The sequence below is a fragment of the Sebastes fasciatus genome, chromosome 10 (assembly GCF_043250625.1).
Source record: "Sebastes fasciatus isolate fSebFas1 chromosome 10, fSebFas1.pri, whole genome shotgun sequence".
NCBI lineage: Eukaryota > Metazoa > Chordata > Actinopteri > Perciformes > Sebastidae > Sebastes > Sebastes fasciatus.
Window position 1 is genome coordinate 28312839 of NC_133804.1, and position 18175 is coordinate 28331013.

General features: G+C 38.4%; 3 protein-coding genes across 3 annotated transcripts; all 3 read right to left on the reverse strand.

Moving 5' to 3' along the window:
* Positions 1-2840: 2840 nt before the first annotated feature.
* On the reverse strand, positions 2841-5864 carry LOC141775882 (immunoglobulin kappa light chain-like). Its single transcript, XM_074649625.1, has 4 exons — positions 5798-5864; positions 4567-4911; positions 4142-4465; positions 2841-2932 (listed from the first exon to the last, which is right to left on the reverse strand). Exons 1-4 carry the CDS (start codon positions 5862-5864, stop codon positions 2841-2843), a joined length of 828 nt encoding a protein of 275 aa, XP_074505726.1.
* A 2838-nt stretch (positions 5865-8702) lies between these two features.
* On the reverse strand, positions 8703-10961 carry LOC141775883 (immunoglobulin kappa light chain-like). Its single transcript, XM_074649626.1, has 4 exons — positions 10923-10961; positions 10429-10798; positions 10005-10328; positions 8703-8794 (listed from the first exon to the last, which is right to left on the reverse strand). The coding sequence occupies exons 1-4, from the start codon at positions 10959-10961 to the stop codon at positions 8703-8705; spliced, it is 825 nt and encodes a 274-aa protein (XP_074505727.1).
* Positions 10962-12496: 1535 nt separating this feature from the next.
* Positions 12497-15100, reverse strand: LOC141774861 (immunoglobulin kappa light chain-like). Its single transcript, XM_074647672.1, has 5 exons — positions 15030-15100; positions 14537-14881; positions 14097-14435; positions 12849-12942; positions 12497-12676 (listed from the first exon to the last, which is right to left on the reverse strand). Exons 1-4 carry the CDS (start codon positions 15070-15072, stop codon positions 12851-12853), a joined length of 819 nt encoding a protein of 272 aa, XP_074503773.1. The 5' UTR covers positions 15073-15100; the 3' UTR covers positions 12497-12676; positions 12849-12850.
* Between the last annotated feature and the right edge of the window lie 3075 nt (positions 15101-18175).

Sequence of the window (18175 nt, forward strand, 5' to 3'; positions counted from 1 at the left end):
CATGAACTCATGATAATTCATGCATTAATTCATGATAATTCATGCACCCGATGTTTCCAAAGCACTTTCCAAACTTTTAAATAAACAAAAGTTGTCATAATAATTAAAACATTTATTTATTAAGCGAGGGAAAGACAGTGTGAATAAGAGCCAGCAAACAGAAAGCAGTCTGTATATTTGTCCATCACAACTTCCCCCAATCACAGATGAAAGACAACAAAGAAGCAGGAAGCTTTTTATGTTGTAAGCACACTCAGTCTTTCTGTCTGGATTGTTTGAAAAATACTGTTTCAGGAGATTGTTTGACTGGAGAATGACTGCTTTGTCTTTCGTAAAGGCAATCTGCATTTGTGTCTTGAAAACAACATGCAAAGCCACAGGCAGAAGCTACACTGAGAGACAAAAGCTGTGGTGGGCCATTTTTCCGCCTTTGACCAACCACCAAGGCTGTTTACGCAGAAGAGACCCGACTATAGGCTTCAACAGGAAATGAAGTGAGGTTAGAGGTTCAAAAAGAAAGAGCTACAAGGGGCTAATTTTAGTTTAACCAGTTGACCTGATTGTTATAGTTTTACTTATATACTCATTTCTAGCATAAATCACTGTCTTTCTTTCCCATTCAGTCCTAGTCAATGTCACATGTGGAGCTTACAGCGCCATTATGAAAAAAGTAATGAAGTAGAGCAACACACTCCGCTCTTGATGTCACAGAAAACAAGAATCTGCACTCACATGGCGCGAGGTTCAGCTGCGTTTTTTTTCTATTTATGTGGCTTTACCATGTGATATACACTGGAACAGATCTTAAAGGAATATTTGCTCTCTTCCAAAAGTTAGATGAGAAGACAGATACCACTCTCATGTTTGTGCAATGAATATGGAGCTGGAGCAAAGAGGCAAGTAGCTTCAGGGGGAAACTGCTAGCCTGGCTCTCCAAAGTTTAAAAAAATACACCAACTTGCACACCGAAAGCTCACTAATTAGTACAATTGATCCATGAACATGTACCCCAAGGAGTTATTAGAATAATAACATTTGCGTGTCTTTGTGGCATGATGCCTCAAATATTATCGGGTGAGAGTTCAGGATTCATCACCGGTAAATTTGAAAATGATATGTTTAATACAAACAAACCGATGAGTGAATGAAGACTTGCGGTAAAGTCTCTTTCTGATTTACCAGATAGAAGAAGTAGGTCAAAGCTGTGGGAAGATGACAGCGAGAAGCTCTGCTCTTACCACAAATACCTGGGTGGGAACAGTGACTGAGTAGCATTTCCCCCCTCTCACCGATGACCCCTAAAGAAAAGCTGCTAACCACAGACAAGTGCAGTCAGAACACACTGTGTCCATAACCCTAGTATCACTATAGAATCACATGGTAAAACTAAATGTGTGTCCTTCACCTGTATCTGCAGTACTCCTGTAAGCTTTTATTGTGAAATTAATGACAACAATAATGGCAATTCAATTGTTGCCTGTTGGGCTCGAGTTTGCCATGTTATGATTTGAGCATATTTTTTATGCTAAATGCAGTACCTGTGAGGGTTTCTGGACAATATTTGTCATTGTTTTGTGTTGTTAATTGATTTCCAATAATAAACATATACATACATTTGCATAAAGCAAGCATATTTGCCAAATCCCATGTTGATAAGAGTATTAAATACTTGACAAATCTCCCTTTAAGGTGTGTGTATCTGACATTTGGTGCCCACTTCTAACAAGGCTTGTGAGCAAACAATAAAACAACGTTGGTATCACATAGTATCTCCGGTTTGTCAGTTAGTGTAGAAAAAAACGGATAAATGTATTTTTGTTGTGAAGTAAATGCAATGGAATGGAGGAGGGAGAATGAGACATCTAGTGGCTGAATGTCATCAATGTTATAAATAGTACCTTTAATATCCCAACTTACAGGAGTATGTAAACGGCTCAGGAGGGTTGTTGTTAATTGATTACCAATGATAAATATATACTGTATATTCCCATATTGATAAGAGTATTAAATACTCCCTTTTAAGGTACATTTTGAACAGATACAAAATGTGAGATTCATTTGCGATTAATCATGATTAACTATGGACAATCATGCAATTAATCGCTATTAAATATTTTGTATCGATTGACAGCCCTAATAATGATAAAGACAGGTTGGTCCAGCAGCAGATTAATGATATTAAACACTTATTTAATGCAACATTAAGTGTAATGCTACAGAAGGATAAGTCACACTTGCTCAGTTTCTATTATGCAAACACACTGCTTACTTTTATGTGCACAAAGGATATTTTTTTATCAACATGTATTTTCTCAAGAATGACAGTGTAAGATTTCTGGGATTATCCTTTTTTTATTTAAACTTTGAATAATGATTCATGAAGCACTCTGTCTTCCAAGCATCAACAGGTATATCTATTATTATTTCAGCAAAGCAACATTAGCAAATACAAGTTAAGGCTGGAGCATGCTTCTGTAACACTTTTCCATTACATGTTGAGGTGGCTTTCTTAAAACAAAGAGCTGAACTCCTTTTCAGTGGATTTCACCCAAACAGAAGACGTGCTTATCGTTGCTACTGTTGTCTCTTTTTTCCTTCGTCTTCTTGCTTTTCATTGTAGAGAAATCCAGTGGTCGAATAGTTCAATGCGTCTGCTTCGCCATCCTAAAAATAATAGTTTTAATAGTCAAGAGCTGTGACATCACTACCAAGTGTAAAATATAGCTAATAGGGCTTTGGTATCAGCAAAGTTTCCTGTAATGCCCTTTATTTTTTAATGAGCAAAATATTCTGTAAACACAAGTTATGTACTTCACCTTTGCAGTGTACTGAACTTACCTTCAGTTTCTTGAGAAAACAAGGATGACGATCACAATCAGGCAGAGAACCAGCAGGATCCCGAGGATGATGATAACTGGGTCCAATTCTTGTCCTGAAATATTAAAAACAAGACTCGGTCAAAACCGAGTATATGGCTGGACCGTGTCTGGTCAGTCTGTGAATTTGTGGCTAAATTGTTCTACAAATAGTCAGCGGTCATGTCTATAATGTTAAATCCAGCTGTACATGTCCACCAGGTCCGGTGAGGACACTAAGGGACGCGCTGCTCTACTCAACTGGCCGTTCAAATGCTGACGGACCCTCTCGTTGAATGCACCTGATTGGTCCCTGGTTTTCTGCTCGTCGTTTCAAACAGGAAACAACATGGCGGCCTGCTTGTAAACTTTCTGTTATTCCGTCTAAACAATCCACCAAAATCTACTTCTGAAAACATTTTAAGTGAGAAATAGGTTACGCCACTGCTGAATCTGGTTTCATTTTAGACTGAGATCGACTAGTTTAACAGCTTGGTCCAAGTTTCGTGAGCTGGATGCATCGCGCTGGACAGGCTCATTTGCATAAAGGACTGTTCCTCGCCTTTTCATTTTGAAAGAGCAACGGCCAATGAGGAAACTCCAACACTCGGCGACCGATCGTGTAACTTCATCACTCAATGACAGACTTTCGCATTTGTAGGCCTGGCCCTCTGCGATCCAGCCATCTTTACTCCCCCTTTACTTTTACCACATCCATTACTTTTAGGTGACTCAATGTTAAATAGCTTACATACTGCATAATATATTATTTAGTTTATCAAATGTACAATTTTTCACCATCCATGATTGTTATTTTAATTAGGACTTTCAATTTAGAGAGTCATGAAATAGTTGCGATAATGCTTTGATTTGGTAAGTAATGAATCAAGACCTGTGTATTTAACTTTTGAGTTAACGATGTTGCTACTAATTCCTCATCAAATGGATCTAATTCCTCACAAACAATTGATGTTTGTGAAATATACATAGTATGAACTAATTCAGTGGTTTCTAACCTTCGTGGTTTGTGAGCCTTTGAAACACAAAGTCAACTCACCGCCCCTCATCGACGATTATAGACAGTGTTTCTAACTGTGAGCACTTCGAGTTGATCTAATCTGAATCATTTTTGGAGGCCTGACGAGGTAAAACTATCCAGAATTTTACAAGAAAAAAGGCAAAGGCAGAAGAATGTTTTTTTTTTTCTCTTTCCTATTATCAACACTGCACTTAGATAGCAACAGAATAATAATCAATATAGATGCATTATGATTTAAACAACGTACTTGTTTCCACTTTGGTTCCTTCGCCCAACAGGATCTCTCCACATGTGACCACAGCGCAGTAGTAAGTCCCATTATCAGAGGAGTTCTGTATAGTTTTGGACAGACTGTAGACACAACTTCTTTCCTCTTGTTCATCACTGTGAGTGTAAATGATGCCGGGATGAGATTGTCCTGATCCAGATCTGAACCAGTACACATTCTGTTTACCTGGACACTGGACTTCTTTGTTCTTGGAGTGAAGTGAACACTGGAGAGTCACTGAGTCGCCCGGCTGGACCGACTTCGGACTTTGTTTCACGTAGAAAGATTTCTGATGCTTACGATCTGCATGATTTAGTTAAAAAAGACATCAAAAGGAATTAGATCTTAATTATTTGTACGATATAAAAACTTGGCACAAACGCTGAAAGTAAAATATATGTTACCGTTCACAGCCAAGAAGATGCCATTAACAAAACTCTGTGAATATGCTGTTCCCTTGTGACAGAAGTATGTTGCTTCGTCCTCTTTGCTGACATTTGTGATGGTAAGATTATACTGATTCTTCCCCGCTGTGACTTTGAAACGTGAGTTGTTAAATTGTGTATCAAGTTTTGGTTGAGTAAAAGTTCCTGTAACAACTGTTTGGATCATAAATCCAAGAGGCTGCTTATACCAGTAAAAGAAGTGTACTTCCTTCTCAGAAACTGGACAGTGCAAAGTAACATTTACACCAACTTCAACTACAGTCATAGAGATCTGGTGAGAAACCTCTTCAGCTTGAATCAGGTCTGAAGAAAAGAGACAAATACAGATCAACACAAGACAAAAACAGTGACGAATGTAAAAATCTACCATAAGAAATAACTTTGACTTGTCTTTTAACAAACAATATAAACATTCATATGGTTTAAAGTTACACTTACACACTGTACTGAGAAGAAACAAAGCAGCCAGTCTTCCGATCATTGTGGTAAAACACCCTTCTCTTGCTCAACTGATGTCTTCCTACCTAAATAAAGGTTGTCACATGATCATCAAAGTGTGCAAAGTGGAAATCCTTCTGATTGGCTGAAATGTAGTAAATGCACTTCCTCCTAAATTTTGCAAATCCATGATCCACTTTCAACAACTCTTAGACGCACATGTATTGTTTGTAGTTTTTTACTGTTATACTACTTTATGCAAAGGGTGCATGAATTATCATGAATTCATGCGTTATATAATCCATGAAAAAGCATGAATTAATTAATGTAGTACTTCATAAACTATCGGGAATATACAATAATTAAAATCTCATGCAAAAGATAATGTAAGAACAATACGTTAATTGATGCAACAACTATGGTACTACTTTTTCATGACTTCATCATGTTTGTAGCCCTTCAAATACAGTGGTGACCTAGTCCTTCTTTAACACAGATAAATAATTATATGCAATTTCTATACATCTTGTGTTTTTGCCAAGAAAATGTTATTGCTTTCTTATGTGACATAATGTTTGTATTGGTAATAGTAAGTTATCTTATACTACGTGATACATACAACTTTTCTGTTCCTAACTAGTATTGATAATCGAAATGGAAAAGCTGTTAACTTTTCCTGCTTGGTCCGGTGTCGATAACGTTACTCGCTCCCGTTGCCGCCTCTCTATCTCTCTCTTGCTTCACCACTCACGTAAGTTGTAAGTTGCAACCTCACCACTAGATACCGATAGATCATACACGCTGTTCCTGTAAGTCATCATGAACTCATGATAATTCATGCATTAATTCATGATAATTCATGCACCCGATGATTCCAAAGCACTTTCCAAACTTTTAAATAAACAAAAGTTGTCATAATAATTAAAACATTTATTTATTAAGCGAGGGAAAGACAGTGTGAATAAGAGCCAGCAAACAGAAAGCAGTCTGTATATTTGTCCATCACAACTTCCCCCAATCACAGATGAAAGACAACAAAGAAGCAGGAAGCTTTTTATGTTGTAAGCACACTCAGTCTTTCTGTCTGGATTGTTTGAAAAATACTGTTTCAGGAGATTGTTTGACTGGAGAATGACTGCTTTGTCTTTCGTAAAGGCAATCTGCATTTGTGTCTTGAAAACAACATGCAAAGCCACAGGCAGAAGCTACACTGAGAGACAAAAGCTGTGGTGGGCCATTTTTCCGCCTTTGACCAACCACCAAGGCTGTTTACGCAGAAGAGACCCGACTATAGGCTTCAACAGGAAATGAAGTGAGGTTAGAGGTTCAAAAAGAAAGAGCTACAAGGGGCTAATTTTAGTTTAACCAGTTGACCTGATTGTTATAGTTTTACTTATATACTCATTTCTAGCATAAATCACTGTCTTTCTTTCCCATTCAGTCCTAGTCAATGTCACATGTGGAGCTTACAGCGCCATTATGAAAAAAGTAATGAAGTAGAGCAACACACTCCGCTCTTGATGTCACAGAAAACAAGAATCTGCACTCACATGGCGCGAGGTTCAGCTGCGTTTTTTTTCTATTTATGTGGCTTTACCATGTGATATACACTGGAACAGATCTTAAAGGAATATTTGCTCTCTTCCAAAAGTTAGATGAGAAGACAGATACCACTCTCATGTTTGTGCAATGAATATGGAGCTGGAGCAAAGAGGCAAGTAGCTTCAGGGGGAAACTGCTAGCCTGGCTCTCCAAAGTTTAAAAAAATACACCAACTTGCACACCGAAAGCTCACTAATTAGTACAATTGATCCATGAACATGTACCCCAAGGAGTTATTAGAATAATAACATTTGCGTGTCTTTGTGGCATGATGCCTCAAATATTATCGGGTGAGAGTTCAGGATTCATCACCGGTAAATTTGAAAATGATATGTTTAATACAAACAAACCGATGAGTGAATGAAGACTTGCGGTAAAGTCTCTTTCTGATTTACCAGATAGAAGAAGTAGGTCAAAGCTGTGGGAAGATGACAGCGAGAAGCTCTGCTCTTACCACAAATACCTGGGTGGGAACAGTGACTGAGTAGCATTCCCCCCCTCTCACCGATGACCCCTAAAGAAAAGCTGCTAACCACAGACAAGTGCAGTCAGAACACACTGTGTCCATAACCCTAGTATCACTATAGAATCACATGGTAAAACTAAATGTGTGTCCTTCACCTGTATCTGCAGTACTCCTGTAAGCTTTTATTGTGAAATTAATGACAACAATAATGTCAATTCAATTGTTGCCTGTTGGGCTCGAGTTTGCCATGTTATGATTTGAGCATATTTTTTATGCTAAATGCAGTACCTGTGAGGGTTTCTGGACAATATTTGTCATTGTTTTGTGTTGTTAATTGATTTCCAATAATAAACATATACATACATTTGCATAAAGCAAGCATATTTGCCAAATCCCATGTTGATAAGAGTATTAAATACTTGACAAATCTCCCTTTAAGGTGTGTGTATCTGACATTTGGTGCCCACTTCTAACAAGGCTTGTGAGCAAACAGTAAAACAACGTTGGTATCATGTAGTATCTCCGGTGTGTCAGTTAGTGTGGAAAAAAACGGATAAATGGATTTGGTGTTAAGTAAATGCAATGGAATGGAGGAGGGAGAATGAGACATCTAGTGGCTGAATGTCATCAATGTTATAAATAGTACCTTTAATATCCCAACTTACAGGAGTATGTAAACGGCTCAGGAGGGTTGTTGTTAATTGATTACCAATGATAAATATATACTGTATATTCCCATGTTGATAAGAGTATTAAATACTCCCTTTTAAGGTACATTTTGAACAGATACAAAATGTGAGATTCATTTGCGATTAATCATGATTAACTATGGACAATCATGCAATTAATCGCTATTAAATATTTTGTATCGATTGACAGCCCTAATAATAATAAAGACAGGTTGGTCCAGCAGCAGATTAATGATATTAAACACTTATTTAATGCAACATTAAGTGTAATGCTACAGAAGGATAAGTCACACTTGCTCAGTTTCTATTATGCAAACACACTGCTTACTTTTATGTGCACAAAGGATATTTTTTTATCAACATGTATTTTCTCAAGAATGACAGTGGAAGATTTCTGGGATTATCCTTTTTTTATTTAAACTTTGAATAATGATTCATGAAGCACTCTGTCTTCCAAGCATCAACAGGTATATCTATTATTATTTCAGCAAAGCAACATTAGCAAATACAAGTTAAGGCTGGAGCATGCTTCTGTAACACTTTTCCATTACATGTTGAGATGGCTTTCTTAAAACAAAGAGCTGAACTCCTTTTCAGTGGATTTCACCCTAACAGAAGATGTGCTTATCGTTGCTACTGTTGTCTCTTTTTTTCTTCGTCTTCTTGCTTTTCATTGTAGAGAAATCCAGTGGTCGAATAGTTCAATGCGTCTGCTTCGCCATCCTAAAAATAATAGTTTTAATAGTCAAGAGCTGTGACATCACTACCAAGTGTAAAATATAGCTAATAGGGCTTTGGTATCAGCAAAGTTTCCTGTAATGCCCTTTATTTTTTAATGAGCAAAATATTCTGTAAACACAAGTTATGTACTTCACCTTTGCAGTGTACTGAACTTACCTTCAGTTTCTTGAGAAAACAAGGATGATGATCACAATCAGGCAGAGAACCAGCAGGATCCCGAGGATGATGATAACTGGGTCCAATTCTTGTCCTGAAATATTAAAAACAAGACTCGGTCAAAACCGAGTATATGGCAGGACCGTGTCTGGTCAGTCTGTGAATTTGTGGCTAAATTGTTCTACAAATAGTCAGCGGTCATGTCTATAATGTTAAATCCAGCTGTACATGTCCACCAGGTCCGGTGAGGACACTAGGGGACGCGCTGCTCTACTCAACTGGCCGTTCAAATGCTGACGGACCCTCTCGTTGAATGCACCTGATTGGTCCCTGGTTTTCTGCTCGTCGTTTCAAACAGGAAACAACATGGCGGCCTGCTTGTAAACTTTCTGTTATTCCGTCTAAACAATCCACCAAAATCTACTTCTGAAAACATTTTAAGTGAGAAATAGGTTACGCCACTGCTGAATCTGGTTTCATTTTAGACCGAGATCGACTAGTTTAACAGCTTGGTCCAAGTTTCGTGAGCTGGATGCATCGCGCTGGACAGGCTCATTTGCATAAAGGACTGTTCCTCGCCTTTTCATTTTGAAAGAGCAACGGCCAATGAGGAAACTCCAACACTCGGCCGACCGATCGTGTAATTTCATCCCTCAATGACAGACTTTCGCATTTGTAGGGCTGGCCCTCTGCGATCCAGCCATCTTTACTCCCCCTTTACTTTTACCACATCCATTACTTTTAGGTGACTCAATGTTAAATAGCTTACATACTGCATAATATATTATTTAGTTTATCAAATGTACAATTTTTCACCATCCATGATTGTTATTTTAATTAGGACTTTCAATTTAGAGAGTCATGAAATAGTTGCGATAATGCTTTGATTTGGTAAGTAATGAATCAAGACCTGTGTATTTAACTTTTGAGTTAACGATGTTGCTACTAATTCCTCATCAAATGGATCTAATTCCTCACAAACAATTGATGTTTGTGAAATATACATAGTATGAACTAATTCAGTGGTTTCTAACCTTCGTGGTTTGTGAGCCTTTGAAACACAAAGTCAACTCACCGCCCCTCATCGACGATTATAGACAGTGTTTCTAACTGTGAGCACTTCGAGTTGATCTAATCTGAATCATTTTTGGAGGCCTGACGAGGTAAAACTATCCAGAATTTTACAAGAAAAAAGGCAAAGGCAGAAGAATGTTTTTTTGTTTCTCTTTCCTATTATCAACACTGCACTTAGATAGCAACAGAATAATAATCAATATAGATGCATTATGATTTAAACAACGTACTTGTTTCCACTTTGGTTCCTTCGCCCAACAGGATCTCTCCACATGTGACCACAGCGCAGTAGTAAGTCCCATTATCAGAGGAGTTCTGTATAGTTTTGGACAGACTGTAGACACAACTTCTTTCCAGTTGTTCATCACTGTGAGTGTAAATTATGCCGGGATGAGATTCTCTTGATCCAGATCTGAACCAGTACACATTCTGTTTACGTGGACACTGGACTTCTTTGTTCTTGGAGTGAAGTGAACACTGGAGAGTCACTGAGTCGCCCGGCTGGACCGACTTCGGACTTTGTTTCACGTAGAAAGATTTCTGCTGATTACGATCTGCATGATTCAGTTAAAAAAGACATCAAAAGGAATTAATCTTAATTATTTGTACGACATAAAAACTTGGCACAAACACTGAAAGTAAAATATATGTTACCGTTCACAGCCAAGTAGATGCCATTAACAAAACTCTGTGAATAAGCTGTTCCCGTGTGACAGAAGTATGTTGCTTCGTCCTCTTTGCTGACATTTGTGATGGTAAGATTATACTGATTCTTCCCCGCTGTGACTTTGAAATGTTGGTTGTTAAATTGTGTATCAAGTTTTGGTTGAGTAAAAGTTCCTGTAACAACTGTTTGGATCATAAATCCAAGAGGCTGTTTATACCAGTAAAAGAAATGTCCGTCCTTCTTAGAAACTGGACAGTGCAAAGTAACATTTACACCAACTTCAACTACAGTCGTAGGGATCTGGTGAGAAACCTCTGCAGTTTGAATCAGGTCTGAAGAAAAGAGACAAATAAAAATCTTACAACACAACACAAGACAAAAACAGTGACGAATGTAAAATATCTACCATAAGAAATAACTTTGACTTGTCTTTTAACAAACAATATAAACATTCATATGGTTTAAAGTTGCACTTACACACTGTACTGAGAAGAAACAAAGCAGCCTGTCTTCCGATCATTGTGGTAAAACACCCTTCTCTTGCTCAACTGATGTCTTTGTACCTAAATGAAGGTTATGTCACAAGATCATCAAAGTGTGCAAAGTGGAAATCCTTCTGATTGGCTGAAATGCAGTAAATGCACCTCCTCCTAAATTTAGCAAATCCATGATCGACTTTCAACAACTCTTAGACGCACATGTACTCTTTGTCGTTTTTTACTGTTATACTACTTTATGCAAAGGGTGCATGAATTATCATGAATTCATGCTTTACATAATCCATGAAAAAGCATGAATTAATAAATGTAGTACTTCATAATCGGGAATATATAATTAAAATCTCATGCAAAAGTTAATGTAAGAACAATACGTTAATTGATGCAACAACTATGGTACTACTTTTTCATGACTTCATCATGTTTGTAGCCCTTCAAATAAAGTGGTGACCTGGTCCTTCTTTAACACAGATAAATAATTATATGCAATTTCTATACATCTTGTGTTTTTGCCAAGAAAATGTGATTGCTTTCTTATGTGACATGGTTAAGAACATTTATTAATGTTTGTATTGGTAATAGTGAGCTCCTTTTAACTGCAGACTTACCTATGAAGAAGACATGAACCTCATTAATAACTCAGAAATCATGATGATTGATTGGTTTTGCATTAATTAACGTATTGTTCTGGCATTAACTCATGCTTGAGATGCTATTAATTCTTCTACATTCCTGATGGTTCATGAAGTACTACATGCATTTTGCTTTTTCGTGCATTAAAGGACAAGCATGTAACAATTAGGGAGTTCTATTGGCAGAAATGGAATATCATGTTAATAAGTATGTTTTCTTTAGGGTATACGTGTACCTAATAATAACAATCATTGTGTTTCCATTACCTTAGAATGAGTCCTTCATATCTACAATGGGAGCGGGTCCTCTCCACAGAGTCCGCCATGTTTCTACAGTAGCCCAGAACGGACAAACCAAACACTTTTAACTTTTCCTGCTTGGGCTGGAGCCGATAACGTTACTCGTTCCCGTTGCTGCCGCTCTCTCTCTCTCTTGCTTCACCACTCACGTAAATTGTAAGTTGTAATCTGCAACCTCACCGCTAGATACCGATAGATCCTACACACTGTTCCTGTAAGTCATGCATGAATTCATGATAATTCATGTACCCGATGTTTCCAAAGCACTTTGTCACTACGACAAATTAAATGCTATTCAAGTTTGGGTACCGTATCTCAGATGTTTTATCTTTTCCTGCATCAGTGACATCGACCTTTAGAACAAGTTTGTTTACAGACTAGGGATGCGTGTGAGGTTGTTGGTGGCGTTATAGCTGTGAACGTAGGTGTAGCAGTGTGTGTACAGTTTATTTGTCGGTGAATAAATGCTACGAAACTACAACTCCGCTCCTCTCAAGCGAGCCAGAGACCAGAGCCGACTTCCTGTATCCTGCAACTCCTTTACTCTTAAGGTGGGTTGTTAAGTGACGAGCAAAGCAACATTAGCAAACACAAGTTAAGGCTGGAGCATGCTTCTGTAACACTTTTCCATTACATGTTGAGATGGCTTTTTTATAACAAAGAGCTGAACTCCTTTTCAGTGGATTTCACCCTAACAGAAGATGTGCTTATCGTTGCTACTGTTGTCTCTTTTTTCCTTCGTCTTCTTGCTTTTCATTGAAGAGAAATCCAGTAGTCGAATAGTTCAATGCGTCTGCTTCGCCATCCTAAAAATAATAGTTTTAATAGTCAGAGCTGTGACATCACTACCAAGTGTAAAATATAGCTAACAGGGCTTTGGTATCAGCAAAGTGTCCTGTAACGCCCTTATTTTTTAATGAGCAAAAAATTCTGTAAATACAAGTTATGTACTTCACCTTTGCAGTGTACTGAACTTACCTTCAGTTTCTTGAGAAAATAAGGATGACAATCACAATCAGGCAGAGAACCAGCAGGATCCCGAGGATGATGATAACTGGGTCCCAGTCTTGTCCTGAAATATTAAAAACAAGACTCGGTCAAAACCGAGTATATGGCAGGACCGTGTCTGGTCAGTCTGTGAATTTGTGGCTAAATTGTTCTACAAATAGTCAGTGGTCATGTCTATAATGTTAAATCAAGCGGTACATGTCCACCAGGTCCAGCGAGGACACAATGGGACGCGCTGCTCCACTCAACTGGCCTTTCAAAAGCTGATGGACCCTCTTGTTGAATGCACCTGATTGGTGGCTGGTTTTCTGCTCGCCGTTTCAAACAGGAAACAACATGGCGGCCTGTTATTCCGTCTAAACAATCCAACAAAATCTATATCTGAAAAATGTTTAAGTGAGAAAAAGGCCACTGCTGAATCTGGTTTCATTTTAGATTTAGATCGCCTGGTTTCACAGCTTGGTCCATGTTTCGTGAGCTGGACACGTCACGCTGGACAGGCTCATTTGCATAAAGGACTGTTCCTCGCCTTTTCATTTTGAAAGAGCAACGGCCAATGAGGAAACTCCAACACTCGGCCGACCAATCGTGTAATTTCATCCCTCAATGACAGACTTTCGCATTTGTAGGGCTGGCCCTCTGCGATCCAGCCAAACATGTCTTTACTCCCCATTTACTTTTACCACATCCATTACTTTTAGGTGACTCAATGGTAAATAGCTTACATACTGCAGAAGATATTATTTAGTTTATCAAATGTACAATTTTTCACCATCCATGATTATTTTAATTAAGGACTTTCAATTTAGAGAGTCATGAAATAGTTGCAATAATGCTTTGATTCAGTAAGTAATGAATCAAGACCTCTATGTGTATTTAACTTTTGAGTTTGCAATGTTTCTACTAATTTCTCATCAAACAAACAATTGATGTTTGTGAAATATACATAGTATGAACTAATTCAGTGGTTTCTAACCTTCGTGGTTTGTGAGCCTTTGAAACTCACCGCCCCTCATCGAAGATTACAGACAGTGTTTCTAACTGTGAGCACTTCGAGCTGATATAATCTGAATCATTTTTAGAGGCCTGACACAAGAAAAAAGGCAAAGGCAGGAGACTGTTTTTTTGTTTCTCTTTCCTATTATCAACACTGCACTTAGCGACAGGTAGCGACAGAATAATAATCAATAGAGATGCATTAAGATTTAAACAACGTACTTGTTTCCACTTTAGTTCCTTCACCAAACAGGATCTCTCCACATGTGACCACAGCGCAGTAGTAAGTCCCAGTATCAGAGGAGCTCTGTATAGTTTTGGACAGACTGTAGTCACAACTTCTTTCCTCTTCTTCATCACTGTGAGCGTAAATGATGCCGGGATGAGATTCTCCAGATCCAGATCTGAACCAGTACACATCCTGTTTACCTGGACACTGATCTGTGTTTTCTTTGTTCTTGGAGAGAAGTGAACACTGGAGAGTCACTGAGTCGCCCGTCTGGACCGACTCAGTCTCTGGAATTTGTTTCACGTAGAAAGATTTCTGCAGATTTTTATGACCTGTGTGATTCACAAAAAGGCAGTTAATATTTATGATATAATGGATTGTTTGGTGTTGACAAAGCAGCAAAAAAAGCACACTGAAATTAAACATATCTTACCATTTACAGCCAAAAGTGTGCCGTTAACAAATTTCATCTCGTATGCTGATCCTGCTTGACAGAAGTATGTTGCTTCATCGTCTTTGCTGACATTTCTGATGTCAAGAACATACTCAGAGCTCACTTTTTTGATTGTGAATCTTGAGTTGACGAATTGTCCTTTAAGTGTTACTTTGTCAAAAGTTCCTGCTGCAACTGTTTGGACCATATATCCAGGCTTCAGCTTATACCAGTAAAACAACCCGGCTTCATTTTCAACGAATGTACACATCAGAGTAAAATCATCACCAAGTTCAAGCACAGTCAAAGCGATCTGTTGAGGGACCTCTTCAGTTAGAATCAGGGCTGAAGAAAAGAGACAAATAAAAACAAATTTACAACACAACAAGACAAAAAGAATGACAATCGTAAAATATCTACCATAAGAAAGATTATTACTTTGCCTTTAACACAGTTCAATATAAACAGTCGTATTGTTTAAAGTTACACTTACACACTGTACTAAGTAGAATCAAAGCAGTCAGTCTTCCGGTCATTGTGGTACAGCACTCTTGTCTTGCACTACTGATGTCTACCGCCCAAATGAAAGATAGTCAGGAGGTGCTCAAGGTTTACAAAGTAGAAGTCATTGTGATTGGCTGAAATGCAGACAATGCGCATAGCCCTAAATTTAGCAAACCCATGATCGTGTCCCCTTTTCAGTGAAATTCTGATTTATTTGTATTTGTGTTTTTCTTTAATGTTAGACTAATAATGCATTTGCGGTGAATTGCTTGTCTAAAGATAAACAATAAACCAAATTACACTCAGTTTTAAAGAAGTAATCAGCAATAATAATGAAGCTGAGGTTAAAAAAATAAATACTTTTTATTTTTCAAAAAGTATAAAATTGAACGTCTACTAAATGGACCTTTATGCCGAGTTCACACTGGACGCGGAAGTGCCCCAAAGCGGCGTGCTATGTTAATTGTCAAGCGAGCCGAAGCCTGGCTGTTCACACAAGAAGCGTATTTTTCTGCGCCGGTCAACAAGCAATTCTGCTGTTTTCTGTCGAGCTCTCTCTCTCTCTATGTCTGTCAGTGTGTCTGTGTTTCTGCTCATCTCTCTCACTGACAACTGACAAATATGCAGAATAAATACACTATTTAAAACCCACGATCACAAACAGCAGTGACACTAGGCTATTTCTAATAAATATAGTGGATGGATTTTGAAATTTGATTGGGGGGGTCAAGTCAAAAGCGTCCATGTGATGCATATTTTATCATCTTATATATATATCATTTATATTGCAGTGTGTTTTCTTGCGGAGGCTGCAGGGCTCCGTGGCGCGGTGCGTTCAGTGTGAACAGCCCAATTGGTTTACATGGGCACCGAAAGGATGTGGGCAGCACTTCTCTGAAATTGCAGCTCTTCCGCGTCTCTTATCCTCAGGGAGCAGAGGACAAATAGCTTAAATAGTCGTTTTAGCCACCACTGATATCTGATGGTGCTAGTCTTTTACTTTTCCTGCTTAGATGATGAAAAACTTTCTAGTCCTTATTTAAATGACTTCGCTACACAGGCTCAGTAGAATTTGTCCCAGTAATGCCCAATTCTAACCAGGTTAGTGAGGTTATTCGTGTGTTAGTGACATGTCAGGACCCTTTATTTGGCATTCAGCACATTATCTTTAGGAATCGCATCAATATTGGGCGATTCTACAGAACATGATTTAGGTGTGGTGCAGTAACGCATTATATTAACAGAGCTATTTATGTTGTGAATGTATTTTTGTTCAGGACTGTTTGCAAAATAATTTGTTAGAAAATATTTTGAGGGCACAACTACTCTGTGTTTCTTGTCTCACAGCACTTAGTAACGGCAATTTACATTGAAAACAACAAGCAGAGCCACATGCAACAGCTACACTGACAGACAAAATCTGTGGTGGGCCATGTCTGCCTTTGACCAACCACTGAAGCTGTTTAACTGGAAGAGACCTGCCTATAGGTATCAACAGGATATGTAGTGAGGTTAGAGGTGCAAGAAGAGAAGCAAAACAAGAGGCATCAGAAAGCTAAGTTTAGTTTATATGCGTTTTTGTAACTTATTCCACCGATGCACGCAGGTGCAGATTTTCAAATGGATTTTTACATTTTTAAATATGTCCACTACATGTACCGTGCATCACACTGCAAATGAAAGGAAAAGAAGTGACTTTTGAGTCAACCCAGTTAACCACACATTGATAATGTGTTAATACTGTTTTCATCTGCCCTGCAGGCACATCCTGTGCCTCTGAGAACATATTTATCAAAGATCTGTCACCTCTTCACGTGATCTTTGAGCTGCATGTTTCACTCTGATAAATATATAAAGCCCAAGGAAATGAAGGTCATTCTATGAAGACAGACACATTATATATTTGGGGGTCTTCGTGACATGAATAACTGATGTGGAGTAAGAGATTGTGTTTTTGCAGCAGTAGATTAAAACATAGATGTGCTGCACCTTCACCAAGATCTGGGTTGGATCAGTGAATGTGTAGCACTGACAATGCATGACTAAAATACTGTATCACCGACCAGTTGTGGGTTTGCATAACCCTCCTGCACCACGACACTATTTGCTTACTATTGCACATGCTTTGCTGACTTCATAACCCCCCTTCATAAGACTAAAATGGTGAGCATGACAGGAAGAAATGAGGCTCTGAAATCACACCTTATTTTGGCAGCCCAACCACAGCCATGCTCAACTTTCCACTCGTCATTTGTTCGTCAGTGGTGAGTGTTAAACTGGAACAACAGCCATTTTTAAAACATTGATTTTATTCTGGAGGCTATATAACATGAAGGAAAAATACTGCAACTTGCTCATGTACACAAGGGCCGGGAAACCACTGGGTGGCAGCGGCCATTGACATTAACTACCCGTCAATGGCAATTTGAATGGAGTTAGAATTTCAACAACATTTTCAATATAAATCAACATGCTGTCACTTCCTGAATCTATTTTATTAACAATAAACACTTATAAGAGAGGGAAACTGTGTCATACCTTTATGACTTCTCTCGTTTTCCAGTAGTTATAGTTTATGCAAGTACTGTCCCTTTGAACAGAGCAATCCACTGGAACGGAGAGATGCGCATGATTTCAGCGTATGTTGTGACGGTCATCTCGCAGCTAGCGACCATGTTAGTGATAGGCACGGCATATTGGTAGCTACCTAGTTTGATAGTAAAATAACGTTAGCAATAGCTTATTCCATAGATACAGTACTAGATCTTTGTTGACCAACTAAAGCGCGGATGGGAATAGTCCGAGATGCCTTACTGGTGTGCTGGAGTTGGGCCGGTGTAAAAGTGATCAAACCAGTTTGATATTAAACCAAACACCTCAGGCCATGTCGTGCTTTAATTATATTCTCCTCAGAAACTGTGTACTGTAACGTTGGGCTGCTCATATCTAGATAACTGGAGTAACTTGTATTTCATCTGCTCTCATTACTGAACAGGAAACTAGTCCCATGCAGAAGGTTTGTGGTGTAATGGCATTGATAAATGTGTGTGAGAGAGAGAGTAGAAAGCCTTTCTAAGCTTTAATGTTGTCTTAGCTATTAACAATCTCGACCGGCCTTGGAAACAGAACACAAGC